This window comes from Apteryx rowi, unplaced genomic scaffold, assembly GCF_003343035.1.
Source record: "Apteryx rowi isolate R43461 unplaced genomic scaffold, aptRow1 scaffold_798, whole genome shotgun sequence".
Lineage (NCBI taxonomy): Eukaryota > Metazoa > Chordata > Aves > Apterygiformes > Apterygidae > Apteryx > Apteryx rowi.
In genome coordinates this window covers 256,014-280,162 of record NW_020451091.1, presented here as the reverse complement: position 1 = coordinate 280,162, position 24,149 = coordinate 256,014, and the positions used below count along the sequence as shown (strand labels likewise).

At 37.8% G+C, this 24,149-nt stretch overlaps 1 protein-coding gene across 1 annotated transcript in view; it reads right to left on the bottom strand.

Annotated features, from left to right (window-relative positions):
* Nucleotides 1-24,149, bottom strand: part of LOC112977053 (receptor-type tyrosine-protein phosphatase mu-like) — a gene marked incomplete at both ends in the record, with an annotated part of 298,449 nt that overhangs the window by 47,496 nt on the left and 226,804 nt on the right. The window contains 2 exons of the mRNA XM_026088923.1: nucleotides 16,325-16,354; nucleotides 23,586-23,718. Coding sequence (XP_025944708.1) covers nucleotides 16,325-16,354; nucleotides 23,586-23,718 — 163 coding nt within the window. The remainder of the gene's footprint in view (nucleotides 1-16,324; nucleotides 16,355-23,585; nucleotides 23,719-24,149) is intronic.

Here is a 24,149-nt window from a genome sequence, read left to right as displayed (position 1 = left end):
TTATGTCTCGAGACCTTGAACAAGTAGAATTAAAACCCTCGAAGCACCTCAGCAGGGGCTTCCAAAATTTCTTCCCCAAAGGTAAGTGCTGAGTTACAAGACAGCAATTTAAAGGGCTGAATGTCTTGCTTTTGAAAAATTATACATGCAGACATCGCCTGAGCTAAAACCAGCATGAACAACAGAGAAGGGAAAGCCTGTTCCACTTGAAGTTGTAGCAGGCCATGTGCTTTTCTGCAGCAAAATTTTACAGCTTAGTCACATGGGCTTAAACCCACCAAAAGCCCATTTCAGCATGAACATAATGTGAACCGCAACGGAATCTGCAGCATTCCTACAATCACCTGCAATAAGGACCTTACTAGAGAAAGTAACAGGACTAAATTAACAACCTTCATTTTGAAAAGCTGAGGTATATGGGTTATCATCAAAATGCTGGTACTTAAAGGTTTAACAAGACTTCACCAAAATAAGTTTCAAATTCTGTTCTTCAAAGATTGATAAAAAGCTGCAGTTCACAATCAACACAGGGAAAAGACTCAAAGGAGGCACTTATTTACTGGCTCTTGGGACAAAAATCTGTTTATTGTGCAGTGCACACATACATGCACACCTACAGAGCTTCAGATTACAGCTTGCGAAGAGGAACAGAGGTGTGAAATACCTGACATTAGTACCCTGGCACTTCATTTCCTTCACTTCAGATACATCCTCAAATGATATAAAAATAGACTAGCATTACTTTCTGACGTGACTAAGGATCTTTAGGTTTGATCTACATACAACTGCATTAATAATAGATTAAGGGTTGCTATCAAAGCAAGATCACATGCTCCAGAAGGAAGAAACTACAAAGTACAGCTGTCAAATCACTCTCACTAGCTAAAGCAAGGGCAAACTAACCATATCTGAACTTCTAGGACATTTGCTGGTCTATTCAACCTCTCTTTAACGTTTCATTCCTGGGCAATGACTTGCATGCACCTGACACACACTGGCATTCTCCTTCTCGCTGACCTTGTATAGACATGGAAAGAGAAGATTTTTTCTTCAAAGGTACCACGGAAGGACATAATGCAATAACACAACAGCTCACAGAGAGTGAGGGACCACAGCATTAACATTTTGTTAGTTGACAATGAAGAAGTAGCAAGTGATACAGGTTTATTTAGCATCTAAATCCAGTTTGTCATGGTTTACTCGTTAGTAAATGCATGATGCCACTTCAAAATGTATAAATCTTGAATACCCTTTAACTATTTGTTGTTCCTCTGTAAGCATACCACCCTTTTAAATATGCATCCTAGTCTGTCTGGCCTGTCAATATTTTAAAATAGTTGTTTTGGTCTACTGTCTGCTAAGTATCTGACAGCAAAATAATCACCCCCCCCCACCTTATCACTATCTTTCTTCAGACAGTTCTGCCACAGCCTACTGTAACATCTGTAAAGTGGACATTTTTCAAGGACAAATTGAAACTGAGCATGTGGAAGTTACTAAAATGACAACAAACGGCTAATGCACATGGAGATTCCTTTTGTCACAAACAGATGGGATTTGCATGAATACTTATGAAGAAGATCACAACAGAAAAATCCTAGATGACTGGTACTCTGGAGGCCAATGAGATGTGGGGAAAATGAAGACAGGCCAGTTTAACTTTGAACTTTTGGTGGCTAATCAGAAGTCATGAACCAGGACAGAGAACTTTAATGCTGCATTTTCCTTTCTGGATAGTTACTGAAACATACAGGCATTATTTGGCTTTCAGATAACGAAAGAGAGAATAGTTATTCATTCGAAGCAAATTCACAGCTCTCAGAATAACATCAAATGATTTTTATAGGGTATCACAGCTTTCTGGACCACTCCAGAAAAAGGAAAAGGTCTTGTATGCCATTTTTATGGATTCAGAAAATTCAAACCCTAAATCTAGTATTATATAGAAACACAATGGAAGTCTTTTGGAGAGTATAAAGTATAATTTGGATTTCCTCACTGACGTTAAAAAGGCTTCTGAGAAAGACTATGCAAACTCATCTGACTATGAAAGTAGGTATTTCATTATTCATAAGTAATCTTTTATTATTTCTAAGTGCAACTCACTGTGTATATACAGGGTTATCTATGAAATGGGTCTTCAGAAAAGTCTGAGAAGCTGCACATTTCAATGACATTCAAAATCAGCCACTCATTTTGAAAATCACAAAATAAGTGACCATTACATGGAGTGAAGGAAATACGTACACATTTCTAGTGATCTTAATGGAACTTAACAGAACTTTGCGGAGGCTACATCTGTATCTTCCTGTATTGAAAATTTAGACCATGGAGTTTCTACAGGCCAAATTAGAGTTCTTAACATTTCTTCTCCAAGGAAAAGCAGATCACAACACTGCTGCTGATTATTTCCTTTCTGCTAGCTACTTTTATGATATGATTTTCTGTTCTCTCACAGAGTTTTGCTGACTTCTGAGAAGGGTTTTGTCAGTATGCTCACTTTGTTTACAGCTGATACAAAGTATTTCAAATAGTATAGGACAAAAGACATTTTAAAAGATTGTGTGGGGAGTTTGTGACATTTATGACATCATTATAAAGGTATTTTCTTAACATCTCTTGCATTTGACTAGGCATGGCGAACAGAGTAATTTCTAGCAACCTGCTCTGCATGATGCAAAACAGAAACTACTCTGTCTAGATTTTCCACGCCTAGCCAAATGCAAGACGTATACTGTGAAGATCCTGCACTATAAGCTTAGCCCAGTTTTTCATCAGACGCCGACTCTGGCAGGACACACAGAGAAAAACACAGAAAAACTTGGCTTCCAAGATTCTCCATGAAAGGAAAAAGGCAGCATTAGGCCTGTGGCCAAAAACGCTAACCTGTAGGCAGTATTTTTTTAACCCACTAGACAATAATGTAGGGATTAGTAACACCTATGGGAGATTAAGAGAAACAGAAAACAGCATTGCTCAGATGAATCTGTTTACAACAGAATATCAAAACAGTGACAAATTCAAAAGGATGATGGTGAGATGAGCAATGGGACTGCAGAAGGCATTTCTTGTGCTACTAAAAAGCAGCATGAGTTAGAAGAAAAGGGAAAATAAGTTTTCATATTTGGATTCTGTTATTAGTAATAATAATTTAATATTCTATGTTTAACCTGTATAAATAATCAGAATGGCAGTCACAAGCAGAGCCCACAGCCCAAAGTGAAAGTATCATTAACCAAGAGCAGCATGTCTTGGAGCTCTTGTAGTGGATAGTAACCTTTTATTTATTGTTGAGGTTAATTTCCCTTTCTGAGGGTCACTAACTTGATCTTATTTGCTTGACTTACTGTTGGTCTTCTTTAATCTTAGCAAAAATCCTTCGTAAGTAATGCCTGTGTGAATGCAGCTAATTTAATCATATGACCTTTTCCATCTTATTTTCACCCTATGGCTATTTGACTCCTTCTAATCAGACAGAAAATTATTAGATTGCAAGTGGTATAGTACACTCAATGATTTTGTTTATGCATTTCTGAAAATCCTGAAATGCTAAATTATTACATTATTATTATAGTAGTTTTCATACCTTTATCCAAGGAGCCTACCACTGCTGTATGTGGGCTTTAAATAATGATAATTAATTCTCAAATAGTAATCCTTACTCACAAGGATTCAAGCAGTAAAGCTCAGATGTTGATTACTCCTACTGTGAGAAAGGAGGCAGCTCTGCAGCCACTGAAGTGTCAAAGCACCTACTGTCAGAGAAAACAGACTTTTCACCTCTCCCGATGGTTTTGCAAGAGCTACTCATAAGTAAACATGTGTCTTTGGAAGTATAGGTGGTTAATCCTGTCTTAGCTGGTGATGTCTCCATCACTAATTTTTAAGGTACTAATTTTCAGACAACATATATTTTCAGGCAGTGCTGACTCTCTATTTAGAAACATGAAGATTGAATTTTGTCAAATCCAAGCAATGGCACAGGGAGCTCTCATTATCAAACCTCCAACAGTCCTGATATCACCCCTCTGCAGTAGTTAAAAGCAATTGAAATTTAAGAAATGAGGAGAATAAGGCACTCAAATGTTTAAGAGCCCTCATCAGCAAGTTGGTGGCAGAAACTAGATCTCCTTGTTCCTAGACTCATGCTCTTCCTGTAACCTCTTTGGAAACTCATTTAAAAAGCAATTGTTATTATTAAATTTTTATGCCAGGAAGAAGCCCACAGGAAAGAACTGAACATCAGGATTTCTGGAAGGATGACTTCGAAGAGCTACCAAGTTATAGTCCATGCTGGTGTGAAAGGTTTTGCAGAAGTGTTAAAATTAGAAAAACCCTGAGAAAGTTGCAGGCTTACAAGTTGTAGGCTTCCACTGAACAGCCATATTTTCCCTCTACCACCACAGCTCCGTCACTGACCAGTTAATGTCCCTTACAGCGCATGGCAGCAGTCATGGCAACATTTAGAAGTAATCAAAACCTGCTGCAATCAACTTAAAACAGCAATTATTGGGATCTGAGAGAGGGACATAATCTTGCTGAAGTGACTTGATTACCTTGTTATCCCTCTTTTTCTTTAATGGCAAAAGGTACAACCTGGCCACAGGTAACTTTCAGAAGTCAATATGCAGAATAAAAGAATGTGCCTTATGAAATCAAGTTTACATTCTATCCATGCATGCCTTGCAGCAGTACATATTTATATGAAACACAGAAAAACAGCTAATTCATTACATAGTACAGGACAGTGATTTATTAGTTCTTTGCTGTGCTTTGAGAAAATCTGGAATTTTAATCTCATATAGTTTGATTTTGCAGTGTCCTAGCAATTCTATCCAGTTGAAAGTAGCACCTGCATCTGACCTCCCACAGACCATGTTTCTCCATTCAGCAGGCACAGAAAAAATGTATTCCTATTCTTTAACCTTTAATTAGTACTTAGCTACATTATGCATGCTTAGGGCAAGATTAGCCATAAATGCTTCCAGGGGCCCTGTACACTTACTAGTAACCCTCGCATGTAGACAGTATGTATTTCACCCAGAACGAACAAGCAGAAGAATATGTAGTGGAGAGGGTTGGACAGCATATAATTAAACTTGTTTTGCATATTAGGTGAGCAACTAAAGTAGAAATCATTACTCTCTGTCTGCAAAGCAACTCCCAAGGTTGTTACAGGGAGAGCCACAGAGTATACATCTTGCAATATCAAGTATATGCTGCATATGACCACTGAGAAATAGGCTTCTTGTTATGGCATGGCTGAGACATCCAAACATGGGACCAGATTCTGCAAGGTGCTGAAGTCAATGGGAATTAAGGACATTCAGCACCTAACTGAATGCAAACAGAATATCAGAATAGTCCTGGTTTTAGATATTTTTAGGCAATCAAATTTAAGTGGTTATGCTCAATTTGTTTTACTCATTTGATATAGGTTTTAACATTGCAAGATTTTAAAGCAGCAAAGCTTTCCACTGTCTAGTCAAATTACCAGATGTAAACATGATATTTCCTTTAAGGACATGATTTTAGGGACCATGCTGATTTCATTACATTATACTGTGGAGGAAAAATATATTTATAATCTTAAAAATCTCATCTAATATGAAAGCAATCATACACCAAACAACTAAAACAAAATGTTCTACTGAATCTTTCTGTAGGAATATGCGTGGTGTTTCATCACTTTGTAAATCTGAATACACCTGCATGGACTGGTACTCACTAATGTAAGCTATGAACACTTTTTGCGAACAATACTTTCTACTTCTAGACTGCATGTCATTGAAGAGTCAACTAATAATGATACTTATAAATTAATTTATTTCAAGTACAATATAACAACCATAATCAGCTATAAATCCTTTTGCCCTATTTGCATTTGCTGCATTTGCCTTAATTACGCTGTTGCCTAATTACGAAGCTCAAGCTAGAGGGGAACTCACAAGAACCAGTGGTGCAGAAAGCTGAGGACAGTTTATTCCACTTCATGGATTTATAACTTTCTACTGCTGCAAACTGGTTGGAACAGACTCTGTTTGTGAGGTCATTAACATGTAAACAGTGTCACACTGAAGACACATGGCAATGACCTACCATGCTAATGAAAAGTGATACTGAGTTTACTAATTCAGATAAGGGTACACAGATTGCCTTTTCTCTAAAGCACAAGGGCCTGTCACAGAAACAAATGCGTGGTCCTTGTTGCAATTAATTTGATTCTTGTTCTTTTAAAGCTTTACTTGTAGATTTAATTAAAACTTTCATGCAGCACACACTTTCAGGAAGTATCTGTTTAACGCCTTTTTCTCCTAAATTAAAGAAACAAGTGAAGGTTATGATTCAGAGAAGAACAGGCAATCATAAAATGAAAAGCTATTCTTAATACAGTAAGTATAAGTAAATACACAGTACTGTGGGTGTTTGAGTATGCTTCTTATAATTAATGTTACATTGGAACTTCCATGGCGACATCATTTTCAATTGCTTAAGATAAAAACTGTCCTTGTTGGATGCAAAATATTGCATGGTAAATTTCAACCTGGAGGTGAATATTTTTAAGGCCTTAGCAAAATCAAGCTTTAGATAAGCACAACAGAGGAAACAAAAACAACTTGCTCTTTTACCACAAAAATAAAAAATAATCCCAACACAAAAATTTCTCACAAATATATTTAACTCAGCCTTTCCTTAATTTTAACATGTTAAATATGTCCACAGACTAACTGTCCAAGCAACAGTCCTTTAGCAAATATGAAGAAAAAAAGGAATTACAGAAAAAGGTTATGCAGTAACAGGAAGATATTCTGAAGTTCTCAGATTCGCCTCTACCTCTCTTCTGCTGAAGCTGAGAGGAGGTGTCATGAAGTAAGGTTGGGGCAGCAGGTGTGACCCTGAAAATCCCATTCCAACATTTTAAGAATTCAGTTTTTCACATACCTATTTGACCTTTAGCTCATTCTGCAGCTATTCTACCATGTTCCTGTTTGCTTGCCCCCAGCTCCTAAAATGGAAGGAAACTGTTCGCAATTTAAAGGCCTGGAGTGCCCCTGTAGAGTAATGCTTTGGTGGCCAACTTGGAGGGCTCCAAATAATACCTCAGAAGACAAAGAAAAGGTGACTGCCTTTCCAAGGGGGTTGGGAGGAATCCACAGAAGTTTTGGGTTTCCCAGGGAGGCCTCAGTGATGAGCCATGAACCAGGCTAAAATGGACCACAGAAAAAGATGGTCAGGTGTGAGTGGAGTTAGAATGAATGACTAGGCAGTAGACATCAAGCCCCAGGAGATAAAGCAGAGCACAGAGAGAGAATGAAAAGAAGGATATTTTAAGGAAACATTTTTCAGGACGTACAGATAATGCAGTATCTGGGGAAAAAAGGGCTAGAGGAAAGAGAAGGAGGGAAGGAAGACAAGAAACAGCATAGATGAGAAGAGAAAGGTCAGTAGAATAAGAAGGAAGGCCTCAGAGCTGAAAATGAAGATTAGTGCTGAAAGAGAAAAAGCAGCTGGAAGGAAAACAACAAAAGTAGGATTTAAAGAGTATGTTAGATAAAGCCCTTTGTGGATAGAGAACTGGACAAGAACATTTCATCAATGCACACTATTCCAACCTCAAAAGAGGTTTACAGTGCTTTGTATTCCAACAAAAGGGAGTAAAAACCTTATTAGCAAATACCTTATTCAGCAAAAAATAAATATATTCCTGGCTCCTGCTGGGAACTCCTGCTGGGAGCCTGTATTAAGACTCTACATGCAACCAGAGTCAGCACCTTGTTCTCCTTTTTTTTTCCGTTAAGCATGCATTAAATGCTCCCTGATGGTTTACTAACACCCCTATGTGTTTCTCTTCTTGTCTTAATTTAAAATATTTTCCATAATCTGAAACTGGGGAATATTAAAATACAGACATGACTCTTTCCTCGCTGGTGAATAGAAAGTAAAGTTCTACTATCAGTTATAACTGGATATTACAGCTAAGGATCAGGACCTTATTCTATAAGGCATCATAAACATGACAGTCTTACCTTAAAATCTGAGTAAATAAGAAGCATGAGGTATTTCATTTGCCTTTGAAAATATACTGTGAGCCATGAACCTAGTCAATTTGAAGGCCATAATTACAGTGACAATTGCCAAACAGGACCATAAAATGCAACAACACATTCGTTTATACCTAAAGCATAATCCAATACACATTTTTAAGCAAAGGCTGTACATGTCTATGTAGCCTAAACTGTTACTTGCTGCAGACAATATGCATCTACTATTATCTCCAATATAAACATGTTGGCCAGATCCATACCAGCTGCTCTACTTTTTGCTACTTACATTCCTGCGGGAGGAAAAGCACACCATCACTTTGCAATGGCAGACTCTGAGTGCGTAATGGCTCTAAACCACATGCTCCTCCCATTCCCTTACAATGGTGAAATGTACAGGCTAGAAAAGGCTTTAGTTGTCCTTTTCCTTCAGACAAGCCAGAGAAGCCTCTGGCACCTCCATCTTGTGTCTTCATGATCAGAGGAATCAGGGGATGAGAAGGGAGAGAAGCTAACTCCCTCTGCAGGTGCACTGGGTTTAATTTAGCTACCCCTAAGCATTTGGTCCAATGTCTCACACCGAGGGATCTCAGAGATTCATGGTTTGTGTGAGAAACCCTCTCATCAGAAGCGGTCCTGAGCTTCAGCTGCTAAACAGAAAAATAAATTTGTTCCTTTACGTTCATCAGCTCAGTACTGACAGGAGTGGGTAGTTTCTGGCACAACCCTATAAAATTCTGCCCTGCTCCCACTACTACCTCTTCTTACTTGGATCACTGCTGCTGTCAGATTGCCCAGGGACTAACAAGAATTATGCAAGACTTTTCTGACAGTTCTACACATTTCTGTCTGTAGCTCAGTTTAAAAGCTACAGTCTAATAATAATGAAAATAATAATAATAAAACCTTTCTTGCATGCTTGTAAATGAAATAGAGCTTTGATTCTGAAATCTATGAGAGGTCTTTTAAAAGGTTTTGTTTTGTAACAGGGCATTTGGGACGCATGAAATGCCAGGCTTTGTTTGATTTGTAAGCACACAGCAGTCCTATCACTTTGCTTGCTTGCTTAGTTCTTGTGAGTCTCAATTTCACAGCTGATGCAATCTCGCTGGCTACACTTTGCATTTGGGCCATTGCCCTGAAATTGGGAAGAACCCTGATCAGAGAGAATCCCTGCCCAGACTCTCCCACAGGGAGGCAGAGGGCCAGAGTAACCTGGGGAAGCAGAAGAAAGCAACTGAGATCTGGTTTCTTACCTTCTCATGTCAAAGCCAGGCACTTCACTGCAGGAAAACAATGGCCAAGAAAAATGACAGAAAGAAAATCTGGAAATGAATGATGCCTTTCGTCTGCTAGACACTATGGAGAGCAACTGTTTTTCACTCCAGGGATCTTGAGGTGGCAGTGTAGATTTTAAAGGAGCTCAAGGAATACTGTAGGGAAGAAAGGAAATGAAGGGGAGAAGGAAAAGGAGCCAAGACGAGATATTTTTCTTGTGAAACAAAGAGAAAAAATGAACAGATGCTACCTTGAGACAGATTATCATTAATCTAGCCATAACCCTTGCAGATAGGGTCAAGAAAGGTATTTCAGCAGAAGCATCTCCCATGGGATTCAGGGGTTATATGAAAGATTACAGATAAGAAGTTCAAACAAAAATATAATTACTCAGAGAAGCTAATGCAATACTAATGGATACAATGCCTCAGTGCCCTACATCTCTCAACAGACAGGAACATCATGTTACAGATGTTGTTATTTGAGTAGTAGAAGAGATTAAACCTGTGGTATACAAGAGCAAAGAAGTCCTAGGCTGGATTCACTATGTGATTTCTTCTACCTAGTTTCCTTTAATCATTTTTCTTCTGCTGGTCCCCTGCAAGGCTGAGATACATACAACACCACATCTACCTTGTTCCTTGTAGTCCCATCCTTTGCAGACACCTGCTGTTGCTTGGTTCAATATTTCATTAAACCACCCTGTAGCTTCTTTGCTGTTAATACATTTACAGTCATACAAAGTATGACAAAGCATGTTTTGGGCTTAGGAAGAGTAAGTTTTCAATGTCATTGTACAATAAATTTGTACAATGAAATTGTACAATAAATACTAATACTAAAATAGGGAAAACTTTCCTGTATCCTATCACCATCATCCTAGTGATGTATCCTATCACTTTGGATATTTAAAATGACAGAAATTGAAATTGGTGTTTAGATACCTAGAGACGCAGAAATGCCATGATGGTGTCAAAAAGGCAGGAATTACACCTTTTACCTAGGGAAGATTCCATTTCAGCCTTAAGCAAAGTGCATGAAAATGATTCAGCTTATTACACCCTCTTTTAAAGTCTAATTCAACAATTATGGCAAAATCTCAGTGCCTAGAAAAACTGCTGTTGACAGTATTTGCATGACTGATTTGCAAACCAAATATTTAGGAAGCTACAAACAATGTCAATAGGCTAAGTGAAGAATGAATTCAATCCATGATTTTATAGAGAAGATGCTCCCTCCTGCTGAACTGGTGGCACTGATTGAACCAGACTCAATATGGGACAGTAATACAGATACTGAAATACAGGGGTAGCTTCTTTAACACATATCTGTCCCTATCCTCTCTCCCCCTCCAGAAAGTATATACTATATCCCAGTTTTATTTATAATAAAGTTAGTCTTTCTGGCTTACCCTACAAGAGTATATGGAATCCACAACTTCTGAAAAAATCTCAGAACTCAATTCAAATCCCTGTGTATTAATTTAGAAAAACAAGACATAGCTTTTATCTATGTGGAAAGAACCAAGTCTGTAGACTGCGTAAGTACTCATTTTTCCTACAGTCATATTGGTTTACCTAGTAAATGTCTCCTACCTTCAGAAAACAAGCAGTGTAAACGGAAACTGCCCCTTTAAGGAGTGAAAACCCCCAAACCCTCAACTCATCTGCAAATTAACTGCTTGACACTGAGGGAGCAAGGACTGTAACTGAGCGTAACTGTGTGACCAGCATAGCAATCAATCACTTCTGATACCTCACCCTCACTCTCTCTGTAGCACACATATATTTCAACCCCCCCAAACCTGCAGAATGTTATAGATTAGGGTTTCTCATCCAACCCATCTGGGCTGATGTGGTTTTGAAAAGTCTGGGTACCTTCAGAAACAACTACGGATTTCCTACTTGTAGGTATCAGAAAAATAACAATAAACATGCCCAGAAAAGATGAACGAGAGCACAGCTATTCCTCCATGAGTAACTTTGGTAATCTTATCTCTTGCAGCTCGAGAAAGCTATTTCATGTAGTTAGACCACTGCCCTGGGGGTTCACAAAACTTCAGAAAGAGCTAATAAAGAAAAGGGATTTACTTACTGGTGGTCTGAGCACTAAGGATTATTTATACTTTTTCTACAGACAAATGGTAGGGAATGTAGATACCAGTCTTGGCTATAAAGCAATACAATCAGATCCAAAAGAATCAGAAGGAACAAGGAATCAGAGTAAGAAATAATGACTTCAGAAAGATTTTAAACAATAATCATGTAGTGTATTTTAATTAAAAAGAAAATTTTAGTTCTGGGATTACTTAGTTTCTCTGCATGGAAGCTAGATATTGCACCTCTGTACTCAAAGCATGTGGCACATAGCCTACTAATGTATTTTTCAGCCATGGGGATTTACTAAAACACCTTCCTTGCTATTTTGGGCACTGCAAATTATCCAAAAATTTCAATATTGGCATTACAGACTTTGCCAGATGCAACAGAACTCCTGGGACATCCCCAACTCATTTAAGCCTAGCTTACATGACAATTACAGCAGCCCACGTTCATTTCGGGTTACATGCCTCTATGATACGAGTCTATGTAACTATGCATATTTAAAGATTCAGAAGAGATCACAAGCTTAGTCTAACAGATCAGACACATCAAACAGTTCAAAAACATTCATGTTTCTCTGTTCAGTGTACCCTCTACCTGGAAGAAGTAAACTGATGGACTCAGTCTAGTTCCAGGAGCAATTGCAGTTGAGAATACAGAACTGTTTCTAACACCTCTGGTTATTTTCAAATGGATGCAGAGGTTTGATATGGGATGACTGCGTATTTCCTAAAATCAGCCAGAAGTCATTCTTAACAGCTTAAATACCATTAATATTTTGGAAATGTTATTACTAAAAAGTAATAAATCCCTCTGATTTTTAGGGTCTTTGGGAAAATCTGCTAAGCTTGTGCTTTCTGCCCCAGCTACTAGGACAAGTGCAATGGGCCTGGGGCAATGAGCCACAAATTAAGCCTCTGTACAGAGACCCAGAAGCCAGCACTGAAAAACTGCTAAGGAAGAGAGAGACACAGAGATAACTTAACTTAGGACGGACTCCCAGGCTCCAAAGCTCAACTTAGATACATGGGAAAAATAAACTTCAACTGGGTCTCAAACTATCAAAATCTTACAAAAAAAAGAGGATATGTTTTTATTTGCATTTCTATGAAAAAGTTCATTGTAGAGTGAATTTTCCTACAGGAATAGTTCTGTCCTCTTTGAGTCATACAAAAAGTATCAGGCAACAGGACCTCTATACAGTCCATTTCAGTAATATTTCAACATTATTTTAGGCTTCCTGAATGATATTTCTGTACAGAGGGTGTACCTGTGAAGCACTCCCATCCTAAGTCACCAAACTAGATGACTAGTGCTGGGACAGACAGTATCAGCTAGATTTGATAATATTAAGAGCCCAACATGATTAATATTTTCTAGGAATACTGGGAGAAGAACTGTCTCTCATTTCCCTACTTTAGCACAATTTGAAATGACTTGTGATAAGGCACAAAAATCGAATAACATTATGCACCTAACTGCTGTGCAGCACCATTGTTGCATAAGTACTTAATTTCAATAATAATCATAATATGCCATTCTGGTATCGAATTCAAACTGATGGACAACAATAAAAGCTACCTGTGCAAATCTGTATTTTAACTGGGCATACATCTTACTCCCGGCAATGTAATGGAGCCTTTTCTTGACAGTTACAATCTATAACTATCTGCCCCAGAATCTGGGGCTGAATTTTCATTAAACTGAATTCCCCACATGCTCTATCAGGGGCACTGCCTTGAGCAAACTCAGACAGTACGAACCCTCATTTTTCTGTCTGTTGCTGGGGTTTGCATGACTGCAGTTACGTCAGCTCCTGGCTAATGTTTAATGATGTCCATAGGCAGACAAAGCCTCTGTCTAAATCTTAGTCAAAATGAAAATCTCAGACATGAAAGTTAATGGTCATTGGTCAGCACACTGGGGCTCATTCCCACCTGAACTACAGGCTTGTCTAGTTCAGCCACCACAGTTACACAATAAACTATAATGTATTTTTCCTGCTCCGACCAATGTCAATGGGGTTTTGCCCATCAAAAAAAGTGCCAGGAGACAGCAAAGTTGTGTCAGTGCTGGCTGCCATGCTGGGAACACTAGTCATTACAAGTGCAGATCGCTAATGACATCATCCCCATTCTTCCTTTTTTCCCACCTAGAATATTCTGCTAAGTCAAAAGACCTGCTGCAGAGTTAATGAGCATTATGAAATTTGCTCTGATCTCAAGAACAAAAGAACTCATAGAGGACTGACTACTGCCAGACCAAAAAATCCTCTACCTGACTGAGGAGAAAGGTAGAGAATACAACAGTTCTCAGGAAAGGGAGAGTGGGGGGAAAGGCTCTGGCAGAGGCACTTAAGCTCATTAACAAGAAGTATAATTCTTAATAGCAGTACTCAACTTCTTTTTTGTAATGTCTCTTGACTGGCTAACTAGCTAATACAAGATAAAATGGAAATAGCTCGCTGCCAAATACGCACAGCTGTAGGTCCACCTCTGATGATTCATCTGCAGCTCAAGGCATCTGCCAATTTTTTCTTTTTTAATTTTAATTTAGGATGGCTCTAGAAATGGCAGAGATTGCAGTCTACTAGGGAAAGGGAGCCCACAGCACATAAGGAAATCAACACACAAGACAATGGTAACTATTTTAGTGCATAGATGCTTGGTTGGATGTCACAGCTTGCATTTACAATGACTAATCAGTAAACTTAAATGTGATACTCAGTATAGAAATGGTAAATTAGCAATAGCAGAGTATTTCAAATGATGTTTCTAAAAATACAGAATGTTTTATAATCCATACCAACTTCCTCAGTTACAAATAAAATTGGAATAAGATATGCACTTATCTCAGATCTGTGTAACTCCACAAATTTCAGTGAAGTTGCATGGCGCATAAACAGGTGGAGAATTTGGCCCAAAATATTTCCTCATATCGCGGCCTGATTTTTTCTGCTCCTTTCTGGGAACTTACTTCCTTTTACTTACTTACTTTTCCCCAAACAAGGAGCAAAATAATACATAGATTGCACAATTTCTTTTGGAAGAACTGATGTAGCCAAACTACAAAGCTACCATATTTGTATCACACTAATGAAAAGATAGGTCTTTTCCTGAAGTCACCACCGTAAGAGCATCCCAAAGAGCCGAGACAGCCCTATTCCATCTACTATTAACAGTATCTATGACTGCAAAATTGGGGACAAAACTTGTTTGTAAAGCTTATAGAAATATTTCAGTTGACACGTTTTCCATTGTCACTGGAAAAAAGGAAAACATCCAATTTCTTTGAGTAATGAAAGTGTTTCATTTAATGTTTCATTTGTTTCAATTTTTTTGTTTTGGCTTAGTCTTGAGACATGAATCACATTAGAATATTAATTTAAACATATTTAGTAATTATGGCAACAACATACTATATGACTTACTATATTATACTTCTCTGACATTTTAAAAACAACATTTAAATGGCCCCAAACTGAATATTTTTCTGAAGGGCTATTTCATAGAAAATATGGTCTTTTCATCTCAGCCTGGAACAGAAACAAATTTTGAAATATTGTATCTATGGAAGAGAGAATTTTTTCTGACCTTCACATTAATACAGTGCTTCAAAGAACAGTTTAAAAAATTGCACTATATGTAAAGCATCAAATATCGTAATATGAAATCTGAATTACAAAGTAAATGAACAGTTTAAATATATTTAGAAGTCTTATGGAATGTCAACTAAGAGGTTAAATTTTGGTTGCTTTAATTCATCTGAAGTATGGTGAAGTATCTGCTTGTAAGATTTTCTACCGAGAAAACATTATTTTTTCTGTAAATTCCACAGAAGAATGTTTGATGCTCCTTTTTTTTTCAAAATATTCTCTGAAAACTGTTTACTGAAAAAGTCTCAAGAGCAATTTAAAAAAAGCAGTGAGAAACATTATTTTTCAAATGAAAATATAATTGAAATGTACTCCTTTCAGCAGATTCTTCTACCATACGTACCTGAAAACCTGTACTCTGTCTCACTATATGAAAGTATCGCCTAGTTTCCTGCTGCTTTTAAATCTGAACTTTAAAATGGATATCTATTACACAGGTGATTTTTGCTGCTGGCCAATAAGATTAAACAAGCTTAAATGCATCTCATTTCGCAATGAAGCAAGACCCCTAATATTGAAAAACTATTGTGGCTTCCTTGTACCTGGAAAGCGAGAAGAGGTGAATAGTCTCTGAAAGGGACTTACTAAATTCACAGAAGAACCCTTCTCATTCACCACCTGTTGACAGCAGTGAATGAAACAAAGGCTTTGGATAAATAACGAATCATATAATGGTATCACTAAGGACAGTATCAAAATGAAAACCGTCTTTACTTGCTAAAAGTTATGTTTCATCTCGCCCTCATTTTTTGCCTGGTGTATTAGTGCTCTGTTCTTTTAAATCCATCCAGGTAATGGTAACTCACGCCATTTATGCACAATCTTTTTTCTTGAAAAAGTAGTAATATATACACAGCAACAAATGGAAGAGCTTGTACATGTCTAACCAATGCTGTATTTTCAACAGAACAACTGAGAAAGAAACTGCTAAGTAAGTTCTGAAAATCATTACTTAAGTATGAAAATTTCTTGTAGACATGATAGTGATAATTATGATACCTACTACTTTTTAATTAAGAAAATTCATAACATAACTATATTCAAAGAACTCTAATGCACAGCATGAGGCACTGGAAACTGCTTTAAAATTAAATATTTCTCTAAATTATTGACCATGTTGTTTTTATCTTGGTATAGCTTTTTAAAAATTTGGTTTTCATAAAGGAACTTTTAACATTAGCATTCACTACTTATGCATGGAACAACATGGCAGAAAGTGCGTCTCTGATGACAAAGAAGTTACTTACAGGTAATAAGTGTAGGAGTGATAGCTTCTTCTGCCATGATGGTGGAAGGAATAGGCAGTGGTGGAAAAGATGAAATGGAAGGAAAGAAAAGCCAAATATTAATGTATGAAAAACCAAGATGAAACTGAGACCAGAACTGGTGACACAAATGAAAGGTAGCAAGAATGCATATCTGGGCATATCATGCAACGAGTCTGGAACAGACAGATGGCATATCCAATCTCCATAAAATTTTATGCAATACAGTATATAATGCTTCTCCAACTGTTAAATTAAATCAGCTTCAGGTAAACCTACTAGCTAAGTAATGATACTTAATGTGTATATATATATATATATGCATATAATGCATACACAAACACTCCCAATTAAAGTGATAAACACCTTTGATTTACATTTCAACCAGATTAGGAATGAGGATGTGGAATTTCTAATATGTTAGTAAGAAGTTTAATAATGAGGAACTTCAGAATATGTATTAAGTAGCTTCTCTTCTTGTCATAATACTGAAGAATTTTTGGATATCCCTTTCTTTACTTAAAGAAATCAAATATTAATTTATTCAGCCATTAACAGGACTAGGACTTGTTTCCAGAGGGGAAAAAAAATGGCCACAGGGCAATATATTTCAGTTTTTTAAATATTCATTTAGTTTCTGAAGAAAAAATTACTTGTGTTTGTAATTGTGTCCATAATTGTGCCCATCCAAATGCCTTTAAGTTACTTTACATTGAGGAAACTTCCCTTCTTCCTGCACAAATAAAAAGGCTATGCTTTATGATTAAAATTATTTTAGTGGCATTTCCCCATGTGGCAGAAGAAAAAAAAGAACTGATCCCGTATCCCTGTTATTCCTGTCTGTGTGTTTGTCACAGCGAACGAGTTGGAGTCTCGGCATCACCATCCCTGCAAATACAGACCCAGCCAGTCCTTCCCGCCTTGCGTCCTGCACGCCCAGACCCTCCATCAAGACAGGCGCTGCACGAACACAGAGCATACAGGCTCTCCAGCTAAGTTTTTCTGCTGTGTTTCTCTCCCTTCTTCCGTTATGAGCCCACTGCAGGTATGATTGCAACTGTCCGAAAGGGGCAAGTTCCAGCCTAAATGAATTCTGTACATTGACTCTAATTAAAGAGAGGCTTGAGTTCTTAAAACATCTCTGAACATAACTTCAAGTAACATTCATGTGTTGGTAAGATAAAAGACTGAAAGAAACTGTGCAGGCATTTATAATTTTTACAGCACGTACATACAGCCCTTTGACTATAGAGAAAACATGTAAACAGGCCTTGCAAAGGACTATAACTAATGTTAACTTGCCTCTAGCTACATGCTTCAGGCATTCCTTTGAAAACCAGACTTTCATCAAATTTTCTCTCTCATCTTCTTTGTGTGAAGATGCCGTTAGAAATATTTCCCAGATTTTACTCCCATTTTTCTGATGCAAACAGTATTGTTCAAACACAGAGGTTAGATATTGAATATTTAATCATGTAGCACACCTGCAAAATATACACCTGTTAAAACTGAGTTTTAAAAGATGGCTGAGAATAGAGTAAGGGGAAAGCTGCAGAAACAGTGGCACACTGACTCCACCACCACAGTTCCCACTGCATTCAGTAAGGGTACAGGATTGGGTCCTATCGAAACAGATCTACTTGCCTACTCTGTTAGCAAGGGGTTGTTTTCGTATCTTGTTCAGTCATAATTATGTTTCCCCCAACCTTTCTTTTCAGAATTACTCATTATCTCGCTCTCATTTAGAATCTCCTGACACTGCCAACCCTATTTCTTGCCATATGTTGCCACGACGGGGATTTAATGCAATTAGTATAAATGTTCTCATACTTCTAAAAGTTGTGTAGTAATTTGAGAAACAACAATAAATATAATTAATCAGTGAAGCACGGCTGGTATTTATGTACAGAATTCTGTCAGATATGTTATAGAGATGAATTATTCTGTATGAAAAAATGCTGAAAATCCATGTCCTTTAATTTGTGAGAACATGTCAAATTAAATATTTGTATGAGATGAGAAAAATTAAAGGTCTCAAGCTCTGGTTATTTTGATATTGTTATAATTGAGAGATTTTCTATATGAAAGTTCTTGAAAAAACAGCACTGTGGTTTTTGATTCTCAAGAATACCAGACACTGACAAAAAAAGGGTAAAAAGAATGAAATTTGAAACCTACAGGAAACAGAAAACTTCAGACTTGTTCTCAGATCCCATGCAAAGGCATAATTCATGATTGGAGAGATTTAGCTTTGTTTCAGAAATGTAGACAAGTTACATTTTATTTCCTACACAATGTATAGAAACTTGCTCTCTCTGTATGTCTGAAAAATTCTTTCTGTAAAAGAGACTGACCTAAAGATTTTGGCCAACCTAGGACAAATTTTCATCTGTACAAGGAACTGTTCATGGCTCTTCAGTCACTTTCCACTAGAGATGCTGTTTTATGCCAATAAACTGATACTGTGTACAATGAAAATATGAAGCACTTTTATATCCTTCAGGACTGAAGACATACATAAATTTCCTAAATATGACTTGTAGAATATGGCCCCACTACAAACTTATCAAAACCAGTGCACCTGGCCACAGGAGGATTGTCCCACTAGAAGAGGAAACTTCTGGAGCTGTATAATTATACTAGAGTGATTTCTTTCATCGTCTCTCTTTTGTAACTGTTCTACAGGGAAGGAGAAGGTTCAGAGGTGGCACTGGGAGAAGACTGGAGTTTTCCTTCAAACCTATTATCTTCAATTTCCATTCTAACTGTTGAAATTGTTGGCAAAAGGTGTAAAACTGAACAGCCTGATTTATTATCAGGGAATTGGATCAGTCCCAGCAGTCCCAGCCCAGCTCCACTGATTACAAAAGTAGTCCTTATCCACTGCCAACAATCAGGGTCTCCGACTTAAACAGATGCCACAAATTCATACATTGGAAACTACTGGAAAGCTAAGGCATAGATACAGGTGAAAACAGAAACTAAAGATATGCACAGGAAAACAACCCTTTTATGGAGAAATGCAATGATCACAAACTCCATTCTGTAACTGAAGCAGAAGCCAATGTAAGCAAATTTTAATAACCACATGCTTACTGAACTCCCACAGCAACAGCAAGATGGTGGCCCAGAGAGAAATTGCTGTCCCAAAGACATATACGCCCTCAAGCAAACCTTCGACCAATAAATCTGATTTCTCAACTTCTGCATCTTTTTTAAACTTTAAAACTTTTTTAAACTAAAAATACGAAAAGAAAAGAATAAAGTAATAGGGTTCTGATGTTTCCAGGTCTCGATTTAATTGCTATTGCTTTTCCAAAGGTTGTGGAACAGTTCTCTCATTTTCACTCATTCACTCATTTCACTCTCATTTCACTTGACCAGAAGGTGACCTTACTTGCTGCATTTTTTATTTTTTATTTTTTACGAAGTCCCAAAGGCTGGTAGAGATCAAGGGCCTTGCCTGAGTTTTTATATTCAGGACCACATTTGAAATCCACTTTATTGTGGGAAAATTTTGTGGAAACACATGTGTTGGCTTCCACTGGCTTTGTGTTAACTCTTAAGTGAGAGATTCAGAGTGCAGCTGAAGAAAGGACAGCGTACTAGTATTATTCTGACTTTACAGAGAAGGATAGTCTCATTGACATGACCATATTGATATTAGAAATAGCCTAAAGGTTGCTAGTCTACGTGACATGAAATCTTTATGCAGGAATGTGGATGAATGGCTAAAGAAAAGATAGACCTGATAAAGAACTTGGAACAGCCAGGTGGGGAGAGAAAGAGTAAAGCACTAATGGTCTTACCCTGACCCAGGTGACAGGCATACAAATCTGGGAGTCTGGTTAAAGACTGTGTACACAGAACAGGTTTTAGCATCTGTGCTACTTCTCGCCTCACTATTGACTCCATACCATATACTGAAGAGTTAGGTCACCTAATCTCTCTGCAACTCAGTTTGCAATATAAGAATAACTACTTCAGAAGACCATTATATTGTGAAATTAATAATGATGCCTAATGACTAGCGATATTTGCAGAACCTCTCCACTTACAGCTTTGTCAATGAACATACTCAAAGCATATCTGTGCTGCACTCAAAACTTTGCTTTGAGAATTGGTCTTGCTTTTTGGCTGTCCACTGAATTAAAACCCAAAGAGGCTGACCTGTGAAAATCATGTGCCTGGCACCAACTATGCAAAGAATGGTTGCTGAACTTAGATGGCTGTCCAACCCAAAGAAGTATGTTGGACATGGTTATCACATACAGTGAAACTACTTTCCAGTTCTCTTGACAATGGAAACAAATGGTTTGAGATCAAGTTAATGAAGCATTGTGAAGCCCCAGAGACAGAGTAAGTTAAATCTACTAGTGAGATCTGGAGATCAAATATAAAAGGACCCATTTTTGTGAAAGAATAACAGATAGTATATGCCTTAAGATAGCAGAATGTGAATGAGATATTGCCGCAACCAACTCCAATCAAGAAAAATTTCAGAGTACATAGATTCAGCACAGAGAAACCTAACATTGTAGCCTGATGAGTCCACCATTCATAGTGCAGTGGGGAAAGTGGTTCTCAGAGGAGAGGTGCCACAGAATTACAAAATGCTGTTTTATTTTTCAGTCAATTCTTTACTCAAGTAAAACTCCTGTTAAAGTAAACAAAATGATCAAGTGCAGTAGTCAAATGATACACTAGCTTGATAAGATTGTTTCATGAAGTAGCAGCCAAAGTATCATAAAAAAGCACAAACACTACAGTTAGACTAAGCTTGCAGGATGATTTATACATTTTCTTCAAATGCATAATGTATACACAGTAACCGAACCAAGGTGAAACCATAGGAGCTCTCAGCAGTGTAGTGAATTAATGCACCAATAACAATCTACTGAATAATCCGTTCATCTTTTGCTTAAGTCATGAGTGTAATTGTATTCAAGACTTTCTATGCTACAGCATCTGTGTTAGGGGTCTGGGACACAATATACCTATCTCCTGAAACTCTCATTAAAGCCTAGTCACATCCTGTTACACAAAAGAGCCACTCTTACTTTTTAATATTTGCCTCAACTCATTTTACAGTTTGTTTTGTTCAAGGCTGCAGCATGATTCTGGGACATGTTTAAATAAGTTATTGGTATCATTCTTTCTATATTACACAATAAAATGGTGTGTATTTGGCAACAGAGTTCCTGGACAGGGTTATTGTACTTTCAATACTTTCATCCTTATCACAAACAGACTTATTCCAAAACTCAAAGAAGCTCATGTAATGCACTTTTTTTTCTAACAACAGAATTACTATGAATAAGAATTACTGTGCTGCCATGGACAGAAGGAATCAAGTACTCTTCTTCATTAACATCCATTGAAACACTTGGGATTTGAGCCTTCCTACCTCTAACAATTAGACTATCAAACAGCTTTTCCCTAGAGAATGAAACGAGATGGAATATTATCCATTCACTCACAGACCCTGACATCCTCTTTAGTTTGAAACTATTTGGACCTTCTGCTGCAATGTTCTCTGTGTGAGATTAAGAAGATCTTGTCTCCCTTGTATGAATATATTCTACCTTTGGCACAAATGATTAAGGAAAGAGAAAGGGTGATGAATATCGGTCAGGAACAATGTGAAGTAGGATTGACCACACAATGCAAGAAGACTTCCTTACTGCATGTCAAGTGCTGCGACTGGCCCTAGGGAGGAGTTTGGGAATTCAACTGTTAAAATGGAAGGGACGAATGACACAAGGAATCAGAAGCAGGAAGAAAAAAGTACTGCAAATCAGAACAGATCTTAACTCTGCTACATAGTAATTTATTGAGAAGATTTGGTTAGTGGGTCTGTTTCATTGCCCCAGTCAGACTTACCCTGGGGCTTAACTCTCAGTCTCTTCCGTATGGTGACTTTTGACTGCTTTTTCTACCTTTTGTCATGAACTAGCCCTCTGCCCTGGCCACAGCTCACCTTTCTCTGTGCAGAGCCCTTCTAACTCCATTCATGGCCCCACTTCTGTCTTCAAGGAAAGTGAAAAGCAGCTATTTCTGTTGCCTGCCCTGAGGCACTGCCAGGCAGCTGCCTCCTTAGCTGTGCACCTCCTCTGTTTCAATTCTGGAAGAATTTCAGGCAGCTCAGGGGTTTGGACTATCTCACACCTGCCAAACTAGTTAACGCACAATTAAACCACTAGACTGCAGATAATGTTGGGATGAGCAAAATCAGGCTGAGATTGCTCACACAGGAAGAAAAGGGGATAATGCAGGGTAAACAAGGCTGAGAGAGGTTATGGGACAATAAAGTGACAATAGGTAGGAAGCACCGGATATAGAAGGAGAGTTTGTGACTCAGCCCCTCTACACAGCTGATACACATTCCCAGACTCACCTCTAGAGGTGCAAAAGCTCACATCCCTTAGGATACGACCTAAAGCCTTGACTCTATTTGCTAGTGAATTTTTCCCAGTCTAGATTTAGTTGCCATCATCACACAGGCTTTTTTTTTCCTGATCCCTGCCACCTCCCCAGCTATGAGATATTTTATTCCTTTATTTTTTCCCTTTTACAATGTTGAGAGAAAGGCAACCAGATTTAAGTCTGGCACTTCTTATGTTGCAGCAGTTTTCAAATGATTTTAAAAGCACAACAATCTCAATGCATGTGTGTGTTGAACCAGCATTTGGAAATGTTCAGCGCCGTTATAACACTTTCATTTGCTTTCAGGGAATGAAGTTTATGCAGAACAAGACAGACTCAATTCTTAGCACAAATTACCTTAGCTTACCAGTCGAATTACTGTCTGACTGAGGTGTTCTTTTATATTCAAGATGGGCAACTCAGATTTCCGAAGGAAATGAAACTATATCTAACTTTCACCTGACCTGCTGGATAGAGTGGAGACTCACCCTTTCAGGATAGAGATACTGTTCTATTATTAGAGCCCATCATGCAGTACTAATGCACAAAGTGCTAGAATCATTAACCTTGAGCTGCTTTTTTCTTTTATCACAAAGCCACAAACATTAATTCATAGAAAATGCTGTGGGATAAAAGAGAGATTGTGGTTTTATAAAATCACAAGGCTTTGGGGCAGTGGCAGGGAGCAGTATTTCCTGAACTCCGTGGCAAAGGGCACTATGGTGGCTGGATACTTTTGCCAATATCAAACTGAAAACTGCCATAGGAGATGCTATGACATAAACATGTACATAGAAAACATCTACCAATTGCTCACCTTTTCTTCATTACCAGCACGACCCCCAGAAATATAATGACGAACAGCAAGATGCCTGCAATGACTCCAGCAATTTTAACAGTATGGTCGGTCTGCTTTTCAGGCTCTGGATCTGGTTTTCGAGTGGCAGCCCCTATGGAATCAGTAAATGTAAAAGAGGAGGGAGAAAAAGAATAAGGCTGTTATTCTTCTGATTTTTATACATTTAACCTACCAACGTAATAAATCTTATCCCGGGCCAACAGACATCAATGGTTGATCTTTTGAAAAAAAACCCTGCTTTCATATGCATTGACAGAAATAGAATTGTTCATATTATTCCATGCCATTTTGCTAAACCACAACACAGGTTGGATATCACAGCCAGGCCTGACCCTTTTATAAGAGCCTCTTCACAGATACAAATTTCTATATTTTTATTATCTGTTCTGGCTCCCTGTTCTTTCTGCCATTTAGAAACTTGCTAACAACACAGTAACTGTCCTAAGCCTTTATCCAAATTTGATTTGCTGGAACATTTTCCTCAATTATTTTTCATAAATGAAGCCGTAATTCCATAACATA